General features: G+C 40.9%; 1 protein-coding gene across 1 annotated transcript; it reads left to right on the forward strand.

Moving 5' to 3' along the window:
* The first annotated feature begins 5,055 nt into the window (after positions 1-5,055).
* ADAM20 (ADAM metallopeptidase domain 20) lies at positions 5,056-10,447 on the forward strand. Its single transcript, XM_059182942.1, has 2 exons — positions 5,056-5,236; positions 7,934-10,447. Exon 2 carries the CDS (start codon positions 8,081-8,083, stop codon positions 10,277-10,279), a length of 2,199 nt encoding a protein of 732 aa, XP_059038925.1. The 5' UTR covers positions 5,056-5,236; positions 7,934-8,080; the 3' UTR covers positions 10,280-10,447.
* The last annotated feature ends 1,723 nt before the right edge of the window (positions 10,448-12,170 follow it).

Raw genomic sequence — 12,170 nt, forward strand, 5'->3', positions numbered from 1 at the left:
ACCATAAGAGATTGTGGACTCAGAAAAACAATCTGAGGGTTTGGGAGGGGCACTGAGTGGAAGGTTGGATGAGCCTGGTGGTGGGTATTATGGAGGGCATGTATTGCATGGAGCAGTGGGTGTAGTGCATAAACAATGAGTTCTGGAATACTGAAAAGAAATTTTAAAAATAAATAAAAATTAAAAAAAAAAGAAAAGTTCCTTCTATTGCCAGTTTTCTGAGGGTTATTAGGAATGGATGTTGGATTTTGTCAGGTGACTTTTCCTGATCTTTTGATGTGATCATATGATGTTTAGTTTTTGGTTTGTTAACATGAAACTTACATTGATTGAATTTCAAACCAAACCTGTACTCATAGGAAAAACTTCATTTGGTCGTGATATATATTACACTTGAATTCAATTGCTAAACTTTTGTTAGGATTTTGCCATGTATGTTCATGAGGGACATGGGTCTGAAATTTTTTTCTAGTAATATTTTTATCTAGTTTTCATGTCAGAGTAATGCTGGCTATGAAGAACAACTTGGGACATATTCCCTCCTCTTAAGCTTTCTTGGAGAGTTTGCATAGGATTATCTTTTCTTCCTCATGCTTTTGGTAGTATTCAGAAGTGAAATCAGTGTATCCCTTGAGTTTTCTTTGTGGGAAAGTTTTAAATTATAAATTGAATTTCTTTAAAAGATACAGGGCTATTTAGTCTATTTAATTTCTTCTTGCATAAACTCTGATAGTTTGTGTCTTTCAAGGACTGTGCCCATTTCATCCCTAAGTTGTTTAATTTATAGACATAAAGTTGTTTGGGGCTCCTGGGAGACTTTCTTGAGCTTAGGACTCTTGATTTTGGCTCAGATCATGATCTCAAGGTCATGGGATTGAGCCCCTGTCATGCTCTACACTTGGTGGGGAATCTGCCCGAGATTCTCTCTCCCTCACCCTCCACCCTTTCCTGCCCTCTCTCTCTCTAAAATAATAAATAATTTTTTTAAACAGACGTAAACTTATTTTATAATAACCACTTCTTGTCCTTTCAGTAACTATAGAATCTGTGGCATTTCCCCTCAAACATTCTTCATATTGGTCATTTTTGTCTTTTTTTTCCCCCTGATCAGTATGATGGGAGGTGGATGAATACCATTGCTTTTCTCAAAAAGTCAGCTTTGGTTTTCCCCTAATTTTTTTGTTTGTTTTCTGTTTCATTGATTTAGATTCCAATCTTTATTATTTTCTTTTTTTTAATTTATTTTTTATTTTCAGCATAACACTATTCATTATTTTTGCACTATACCCAGTGCTCCATGCAATCTGTGCCCTCTATAATACCCACCACCTGGTACCCCCACCTCCCACCCTCCACCCCTTCAAAACCCTCAGATTGTTTTTCAGAGTCCATAGTCTCTCATGGTTCACCTCCCCTTCCAATTTCCCCCAACTCCCTTCTCCTCTCTAACTCCCCATGTCCTCCATGCTATTTGTTATGCTCCACAAATAAGTGAAACCATATGATAATTGACTCTCTCTGCTTGACTTATTTCACTCAGCATAATCTCTTCCAGTCCCGTCCATGTTGCTACAAAAGTTGGGTATTCGGTCCTTTCTGATGGAGGCATAATACTCCATAGTGTATATGGACCACATCTTCCTTAACTATTCGTCCATTGAAGGGCATCTTGGTTCTTTCCACAGTTTGGTTGTTCAGTAGCATGTTGTTTCATCTCCACAGAGTTGTGATTTTTCCACTTTTCTTCTTGTAATTTATTTCCGCTTTCATACAGCTGTGGAAAAGGAAAAAGATGCTTGATATGCATTAAATCTTAAATTAATTAAAATTACTGATTTTGTGCCTACCATATGATTTATCCTGGAGAATGTTACATGTGCTCTGAGAAGAATGTGTATTTTTGTAAATTTTGGAGGAACGTTCTGTTACTGTCTGTTAAACTCTTCTGGTCTAATGGGTAGTTTCAGCCCAGTGTTTCTTTACTGATTTTCTGTCTTAATAATCTATCCATTGATGGAAGTGGGGTATTGAAGTACTCCACTATTACTGTATTGCTCTGTGTCTCCTTTTCTTTCTTTTTAAAAATTATGTTATGTTAGTCACCATACAGTACGTTATTAATTTTTGATGTAGTGTTCCATGATTCATTATTTGCATGTAACACCCAGTGCTCATTACAATACGTGCCCTCCTTAATACCCATCTCTGGGCTAACCCATACATCCCCCCCCCTCTGAAATCCTCAATTTGTTTCCTGGAGTCCATAGTCTCTCATGGTTCATCTCCTCCTCTTATTCCTACCCACCTTTAGTTTTCCCTTCCTTTGCCTAATGTCCTCCATGCTATTCCTTAGCTTCCACATATGATGGTATGAAACCATATGATAGTGTAATCACTATCATATGAAACTATATGATAATTGTCTTTCTCTGTTTGACCTATTTCACTTAGCATAATACCCTCTAGTCCCATCCAAGTTGATGCAATTGGTGAGTATTCATCCTTTCTGATGACTAATATTCCATTGTATATATGGACTACATCTGTATCTTTGGGGCAAATGCCCAGGAGTGCAATGGCAGGGTCCTAGGGAAGCTCTATTTTTAAATTCTTGAGGAATCTCCACACTGTTCTACAAAGTGGTTGCACTAACTTGCATTCCCACCAACAGTGGAAGAGGGTTCCCCTTTCTTCACATCCCCTCCAACACATGTTGTTTCCTGTTTTAATTTTGGCCATTCTAACTGGTGTAAGGTGATATTTCAATGTGGTTTTAATTTGAATCTCCCTGATGGCTAGTGATGGTGAACATTTTTTCACGTGTCTGATAGCCATTTGTATATTATTTTGTACTGTCATCTTTATTTTTAAACTTTACTATTAAGGCTTAATTAGCTGTTATCTTTCTAGTTATATAAAATATTTTCAGTCTCTCCTTTTCTAATATACACCTTGAAATCCAGAAATTTCCACGTAAGTGTTGCTTTAACTGCACTCTACAAGTTTAATATGTTCTATTTTCATTCAGACCAAAATATTTTTAATTATGCATATTGGTCATAATTGGACCATGGCTTATTTAGAAGGCTGTTCTTTAATTTTGAACCAAATTGCTACTTTCTAACTTTTTCCTATATAATTTTTAAAAGTTCTATAGTTAAGGAATATATATTATGCAATTTTTATTTTTCCATTTGTTGAGACTTCGTTTATGACCATGGATATCATCAATTTTGCTAAATATCTCATGTGCAGTTGAACTTAATAGGTGTTCCACAGTTGTTGAATATGCTGTTTCATATGTGTCAGGTTAATTTAATTAACCTTGCTTAAATCTATATTTCCTTAATTTTTTTGTCCTATTTTTTTCCTCAGTCACTGAGAGAAGTATGTTAGTATCTGCAAGTAGATTTTGGATTTTTTCCATTTATCCTTTTTTGATTTCTCAATGACTTCTTTATATATTTTGAAGCTATTTAATAATACAAATCCCTGTTGAATTTTTTTTTTAAGATTTTATTTATCTATTTGAGAGAGAGAGCATGAACAGGGGGGGGGGGTGTGGGTGCAGTCCAGAGGAGGGGCAGAGGGAGAGGAAGACAGAGAAGTAGACTTCCTGCTTAGCAGGAAGCCCAACTTGGGGCTTGATCCCAGGATCATGACCTGAGCCAAAGGCAGATGCTTAACTGACTGAGCCACTCAAGTGCCCCATCTCTGTTGAATTTTGTCATAATAAATGTTAGGGTTCGTAATCAAAGGAGTAAGACTGATACAAAATGAAGGTCAAGCAAAGCTTTATTTCACACCAAGCATCAAGAATCAAACTGACCCATCAGGGCCGTCTCTTGCAAAGAGGCAACCCCTCCCAGCCTTACAGACTAACTTTTATAGAGGTAGTTTAGCCGGGCTATACACAGGTGGCCAATGAGATTGCAATACACAGAGAAAACTGCACAGTCATGCTAAGTCTGCCACACACAGGAAAAACTGCTAGGTAAAACACGGGTGGCCAATTGAATTTCAATTTACCCTAGTAGATATATGCACACCCCACTGATTGGATGTCTTCACCTGGCCTGACCTGCCCTTGTATCTAGGCTTTGTAAGTAAGTTCCTCTGAGAGGAGCAGGGTCAATCTAAGTTTACTGCATAAACACAAAATGACTCCCTCTGGCCAACCAGGACCTTACATTAAATATATCTTTATCTCTATAACTACTTTATCTTTTCTGCTCTTAATATCTTTTGTTCCACCCCCTCTTTTACCAATATATTTTGGAGTAGAAGTTCCTTCCTCTCAATTCAGAATTTGTTTGTTTCTTTCTTTGGAGCATGTTGAATTAGATTCTGATTTGCATCTAGAGCCAATAAAAGATGGTAGAACTATTTCTTGAGGAGACTAGGTATCTTCCTTACAAGGTAACTTTCCCAGAAGAGATAATTAGGGGGTCTCTAGCTTGAGGTGAGTAGGCTTTTCAGACAGAAGTCTGGCTTCTCCCCTGGGTAAAGGAGACTCAGGGATTTGGGAGGATTGAGATACTCAGAATCCATTAAGTCATACCTAGAATTTTTCTTTGCAAGTGTCAAGGTTTTTTTCCTTCTCAGTCAATGTCCTAACTTTCCCACTAGAATCTTGGAAAATCTATGTAGTCAACATACACTGTGATTCTGTAACTCCACAATTAAAATTTGTTTTGTTTGTTTGTTTGTTTGTTTGTTTTTGGTGTGTGTGTGTGTGTGTGTGTGTGTGTGTGTGTGTGTGTTTGGTAAGAGTGACTCTGTGGCTAAAACAAATGAGGGATTCTTTTAGGTCTACCATTATCAGCTCTCCGAGCTGTGAGTTTAGAGCCTTGACCTTCACTGTGCAAATTCTCTGGTAGAACAGTACTCGGGGTACTTAACTGTCATCATCACCCTTGGTCCTCCACACATTTGCTTCAATAATGCACTTCATCATAATAAACACTGAGTGTTAATTTAATTCATTGTGATGCCACTGCATGCCTATTCCCCATTGGACAGGAGTTTAGCAGTGTGTAAAGCAATGGACCTGCCCATACCAGTCTTGGAGTCCCATTTTGTCTGTCTCTCTTGACAGCACTCTTGGTACTAAATCCTGTATCTTTCAAGGTCTAGTCCAGAAAAGAAACCCACCAAGAGTAGTTAATATACAGAAATCCTTGAAAAGATTTTAGAGGACCAAAAAGATGAAAAGAGAACACTGAGGTACATGGAGGTATGAGATGCGAGAAAAAGCCCTACTCCTAAGATTGGGGACGGGGGGAAGGGAAGAGGTTGGGGTTGTCTAACTAGATACTTTCATAATGGGCCTCATAGATCTGGACTGTAGAAGACAGAGCACTTCTCAGGCATGTTGGTGACAGGAAATCAGAAAAGGGATTCTGTAGAGCTAAAAGCTGTACTTTTTGTAAGGAGCACCATGGTATCTGTTCCTCAGGAACTTGGAAGAAGCTCCTCCAAAATTGTGACTCGGATCTCAGAGAGACAAGCGCTACACACATGAAGCTTGTATCAGGGTTCTTTGTGGTATGCCTGGAACATCTGAAAAAGGGACATTGGGTAGCTGGGTGGGTTTCCCAAGGTACTGGAGAATGGCTCTGGACATCAGGTACTCAGACTTCTGAGGAGGGCACACTGTTCATAAGGCACTGTACCTTTGTTGGGGCCTGGTGGGACTCGTTTCTGGGAATGTGCTAACCAACTCTCACAACCAGAGCAAGGCACCAGAGCTGGGATTCATAGAAAGTAACAGCTGGCAAATAGGCAATTACAAGTCCCTTGTCCTTATTATTATTATTATTTTTTTTTTTGCCTTTTATTCTCTCTTTTGTGTCCTTGTGGATAAAACTTAAGGAACCCAAATAACATTGGAAATATAATGTGCAGATTCCCATCTCCAGCTTCGTAGACAAACTATAAATTTTAGTTTTGGAGTTTAGGAAATGATGGATAATCAGCATAAGAAGTACCAGTAGAATGCTGCTAGAGCTTCTATGGTGATAGGTAATCGCAGGTTCCACTGATCTGTGGGAAGCTCTCTGACATGTAGTACCATTGTACCCTGACATTTAATATTGTTTCAGTTAGTTGTGGTTCCCTAAACTGATTTTGTGACCCTGTTTGATTTGTGACCCAAGTTTGAGAAACAGTGAAATGGAGGCTGTGACGGAGCGAGAGAGGAGACTCTGCAAGATAGGGGCTTCGAGAAATCTAAAATAGCTGCTGGAAATAGAAGAGCTAAGGATTCATACAGAGGAAACTCTCACACTGCTTGAAGTGCTGGTCATGGTAGGAAGGAAGGGCTTTGGAGAGATGGCAGTTTGCATAATTCATGGTCAGGCACTGTTCCTTCAGGGCTTTCTTTCGAGCCACCCCATGATGACAGATCGCATGTCTCAAAGTTTCTCAGCAATGAATTTATCTATTATTACCACATCATATTTCTGACAAAGCTTATTACAGGTTTTTTTCTCTTTATAATGCTTTAATAGTCATCTTTCAAATCACACGCTCTCATTTTAATATTCCCAGATTTGTAGCTTGCACCAAGGATCTCATGAAGAGAGAAATGGAGAGGAAATTGAGTAATTAAGATTTTAACTCCACCAGAGATACTTTCCCTAAGAGGATTTATCTAGTATTCTTGGCTTCCAGTAGCCATCCATTAGTTCTAAAAAGAAGTATCCAGACATATACAGGTGTTCTCAACATTACGACACTGAAGATATGTCTGACACACGGCACTACGGATCCCATTTGTGTCCTTATGTAGAATACTCATGTCACCAGTGTGCCTTCAGATGTGTCTCTAACTTTGTTTTAATTTTTGCCTTCAAATATTAAATCATTGATACTTTTAACTGAAAGTCAGTGAATAAGCAAAATTAACTTTTACCTGAGCTAAAATTTATGTCTTCAACAGGAATGGCGTAAGTCCCCTTGAACTGTGGCTTTTGAACATTTTAATGAACCGACCCTCCTCAATTCTGCCGTCTCTAGAGAATTCAACTAACTCACCAGCCATGAAAAAATATAAACTAGTATCCGTATTTACACATCTAAGATGAGTCTCTTATGATTGAAAATGGTGCAGCTGGGCTGGGTGGGGAGTAGGCTGCTGCCTGCATGCTGTGCTGGGGGGCAGGTGGGCTATTTGCCTTCCCCTGTTTTCCCATCAGTATGACTGCCTTTCTTTGGATGTCCAGAGTTGTTCTACAGATAAGAATGCGTTATAAAATACAAATTTGGCTTGTTTGGAAGGGGTCTCCCCAAATTAACAAGTCCCTTAAGTAAGGCTTACTTTAACTCCTAACCTCAGAAAGCATGGGGCCTGGATAGGATGTCTGCACGGGAAAGGGTCAGAAAAGGGGAGGTGGAATAAACTGAATAAAGGGGCAAAAAAATGGTGGGTTTGGGGTGAGTTGTCCACATGCTTGGTGAAGACAGCAGGGTACTGTTAAACCTTTGGGAGGAAGAGAAATTTGGGAGTCAGATGTCAGTCTTTTTAATATGGGAAAATGTCATGCCAGTTTACATGTTTAGAAAACAGTATGTAATATATTTTTTTGTATTCATCAACTAGTTTCAACCATTATCCATCTATGACTAACCTCCTTCATCTCTTCCTCTGGAAATCTGTGCTTCCCCCACCCCCTGCCTATATATATATATATATATATATATATATATATATATATATATATATATATATGTGTGTGTGTGTGTGTGTGTGTGTGTGTGTGTGTGTGTAAATATATATGTATATTTATATGACAGTCTCAGGCATTTTATTAATTCCAGCCACATTCCAATTGAAGAACCACTTTTAGCTCACCTTCTTGTCATTCTCCTACTCTCCCTACCCCACCAACTCCACCCTAACTTTTTTAAAATTTTCCCTTTCACACTGCAGCTCTGATGGCCCACCTCTTCCAGGACACAGATCCATAAAAGTCAGCTCTGCACACGAAGCATCTCAGAGGGAGGAGCCGGACCAGCAGTGCTTCACACCCTGCCCTCTTCTGCCCCGGAAAGATGGCTCCATAATGACAGCTCCATAATGGCAGTGGGTGAGGCCCTGGTGTACATCAGAGTCACTCTTCTGCTACTCTGGGGAGGAGTGCCTCTGTTCATTTCTGGCCACTCTCAGGAGAGGACCTCCCAGCCCTTGTCCCCAGAATTGGTGATCCCCTTGAAGGTGACCGGCAGGGGCAGAGGTATAAAAGGACCAGGCTGGCTCTCCTACAGCCTGCAGTTTGGGGGCCAGAGATACATTGTCCACATGAGGGTCAAGAAGCTCTTGGTTTCCAAACACTTCCCAGTATTCACCTACACGGACCAGCATGCCCTCCTCCAGGAACAGCCTTTTGTTCCTGATGACTGCTACTATCATGGTTATGTGGAAGGAATCCCTGAGTCCCTGGTTGCCCTCAGTACCTGTTCTGGAGGTTTTCGAGGAATGCTACAGATTAATGACCTTGCTTATGAAATTAAACCAATGAGGCTATCTGCCACATTTGAACACCTGGTGTATAAGATGGACAGTAATGATACACAGTTCCCACCTATGAGATGTGGGTTAACAGAAGAGGAAGTAGCACGCCATTTGCAGTTGAGGGCATCATCTAATTCTACTCTGATGCAAAGTTCTTATATAGGCTGGTGGACCCATTTGCGGTTTCTTGAGCTGGTAGTAGTTGTGGATCATCTTCTATTCCTTTACTACAGAAGTAACGTGACAGTAGTACAGCATGAAGTATTTGATATTGTCAATATAATAGGTACCTTTTATTACCCTTTGGAGGTTGATGTAATTTTGACCGGGATTGAAATCTGGACCGGAAGAAACCTAGTTGTCACCAATAACCTTGATCAGCTTGTGGAAGACTTTTCTATTTGGAAGTATTTCAATCTTGATGCCCGACTACACTACGATACTGCCCATCTTTTCATAAAAAAATATTTTGGCATAAAGCTTGGAGTTTCCTACGTCGGAGGAATATGCCTCCGTCCTTTTAACAGTGGAGTTGATGTTTTTTTAGGAAACAGTCTGTATTATTTTGCACTTACTGTAACCCATGAACTTGGTCATAATCTGGGAATGTATCATGATACTGAAGAATGCGTGTGTGGGCTTCAGTGGTGCATCATGTATCCCAGCCAGAAGATGACAACTCGGTTCAGCAATTGTAGTTATGCCCAGTATTGGGACAATACTCTCACTCATGGATTATGTATTCAGTCACCTCCATATCCTGGGAATATCTTTAGGGTACAGTACTGTGGGAACCTGGTGATCGAAGAAGAAGAAGAGTGTGATTGTGGGACCATACGCCAGTGTGTAAATGATCCCTGCTGTCTGTTAAACTGCACTCTGAAGCCTGGAGCTACTTGTACTTTTGGAATTTGTTGCAAAGACTGCAAGTTCATGCCATCAGGGACTTCGTGCAGACATCAGATCAGTGAATGTGACCTTCCAGAGTGGTGCAATGGGACATTCCATCAATGCCCAGAAGATGTATATTTGCAGGACGGGATTCCCTGTGGCAACGATGCCTACTGCTATAACGGGAGATGTAATAACCATGACGACCAGTGCAGAGAGATTTTTGGCAAAGATGCAAGGGGTGCATCTCAGAGTTGCTACAAAGAAATCAACACCCAAGGAAATCGATTTGGTCACTGTGGTATCACAGACCTAATATACGTAAAATGTGAGGCCCCTGATATTCTTTGTGGAAGAGTGCAGTGTGAAAACGTGCGAGTGATTCCTAACCTGGTACAACATTCTACAGTGCATCAGCTTCACTTCAACGACACGACTTGCTGGGGCACTGATTATCACTTAGGGATGTCCATACCTGATATTGGCCAAGTGAAAGATGGCACAGTGTGTGGTCCAGAAAAGATATGCATCCGCAAGAAGTGTGTCAACATGACCCATCCATCACGAGACTGTCAGACCAATGAGACGTGCCACATGCATGGGGTCTGCAATAATAAAGACCATTGCCACTGCCACCTTGGATGGGCGCCTCCCTACTGCAAGTACGCAGGCCATGGAGGCAGTCTTGACAGCGGGCCACCTCCTGGGAAGCACATGGTATTGCCAGAAGCAAAGGCAAGGTTGGGTTACCTGTCATCATTGTGGCTTATCCCTTTTACTGCTTTCGTTTTATTTTGCTTTCTTGTACTTTGTAAGGAAGAAAAAAAGAGAGTGGGGGAAAGAAGAGGAACGCTAAGTCCCCTGCCTCATTAAACAAATCCCTAGTTGTTTTAATGGTAATGAAATATTAGGGCATGTCTGTCTGACTGTTTAAGGAAAAATTTAAGGATTCTTCATATCAGGATCATAAGCATTAAGACCACACCAAGGGATTTCTAGCTTGTACTTTCTTACTCTTCATTGTTATAAGCCATATTAAAACTTCATTTTTTTTTTTCCTGGAGTTTGTCTCTTTATTTTCTGGGCAAAGTACAGCAGAGAGACTTTTTTTTTTTCCTAAAGCTGATATCTATTGGTTCTAAAGCTCCTCCCACCTTTGTACTCCAGGATGTGCTGCTGCTGACCCCATTTCTGTTTTCCTGTTCTCTTCAGGGTAACTGTGCCTAAAGGGGACAAGAGAAGTAACCTAGCATGATGGATGAGGGGAGAAGGGAGTTTACTTTCCTGTGCTCTAAAAGTAACTCTCACTGTCATTTTGGCTGGGGCCATGCACCCTCGTAGCCGTGGTTGGATTTGGACTCCAATCCTGTTGGCCTTTTAGAAGCCCCTTCATTCTACCTGAGTACCAGCACTGATCGGTCACTGACACTCTCAGAGGTCTCGCTTATAGCTCTGAGGTTAACAGGTCCCTCCTCTGAGTTCTGTCCAGCAGCTGGTCCCTTGTGCTTCTTATAAGTCTTGGTCTCTACTGCTTGAATCACCAGCGCTCTGATCAACACACCTTCTTTCCTGTGTTCCCCTTGCCCTAGGGCTATCAAGTGCTTCCAGTAGTTATTTCATTGTGATAGTGTGAGTTCTCCAGAAGCAGACACTGAGTTAGAGTTTAAAGTATAAGATTTTGGTAGGGACCAACCACTGTGAAAAGGTGAGGAAGTCAGTTGTGTAGGTAAGAAATGGTACTGCATTGCAGCCTTGTCCAACCTAGCAGAGAGCTCTGGAATGAATATTGCCTGAAAGATTTGTCTTGAATTGGGCCAAAATGGCCTGGTCTTCACGCTTTCCCTTGCCCCTTCTCTGTATCTGGTGTGCCCTGGGAATGGCCACACTTCTCTGTAACTAAGTCTATCTCAAAGAGCTGACATCTGGAGGCTCTCTGCTGATTCGAATCCTTAGAGCTGCTCAGCAAACTTGCCTTGAAGAAGAATCAAAGTGACCTATTTGGATATTCCACAGTCTAGTCTTTGCACTGCTCTGATCCGCTTTTCCATTTTTGTTCTGGGAACGGCTTATCCAGGATTCTAAAAAGCATCTCTGCCTGTAGGGTACCTTATAAGAGGGAGGTTAGTGAGCTGAAGCACAGTTCCTACTACTGTGTTTAGCATTGGGGCTGAAATTGATACTTATTGTCTCTCTTATCCATTATCCATTGTAGTATCCCTCATCTTTAGATAGCATTCTGCTGACTTTGCATGATAACCCTGTGACATTACTCAGGTCCTTGTCTCCAATGCACTTGAGTGTTTAGTCACAATTCTCAGGCTGGGATTGCTGATTCTATCTATTTACAGTTCAAACGGGGCTAGAGAATACCAAGAAACACTGAAGGAGATCCACACATATTCCCTGCATCTCCATGATATAAAAGCAGCCCTACCTCTTCTCAATGATTAGACTCAGTTATACCTGCCAAGACTGTGACACCTCTTCTTGCTGTTGATGAAGGGACATACGAACCCAAAATGTCCATCTGACATCTTTAGCTTATAATTCCATGGGGAGTCTAGCTCTGTCCCCTGGTGAAAATGTGACCCCTTGGGGGCCAGAACCTGCAGAGTTGAAGGGGACAGGAAGCACAGACCACCCCAGGGTCATAGGGAATAATGGTATGTGATGCTACTCTGGCTTCCAGTCCTTGTTCCTAGACTCAAGAAAAAATCTCTGGTTCAGTGCATGCAATCCATCCCAGAATGGTATCTGTATTAGG

The sequence above is a fragment of the Mustela lutreola genome, chromosome 7 (genome assembly GCF_030435805.1).
Source record: "Mustela lutreola isolate mMusLut2 chromosome 7, mMusLut2.pri, whole genome shotgun sequence".
Taxonomy (NCBI): Eukaryota; Metazoa; Chordata; class Mammalia; order Carnivora; family Mustelidae; genus Mustela; species Mustela lutreola.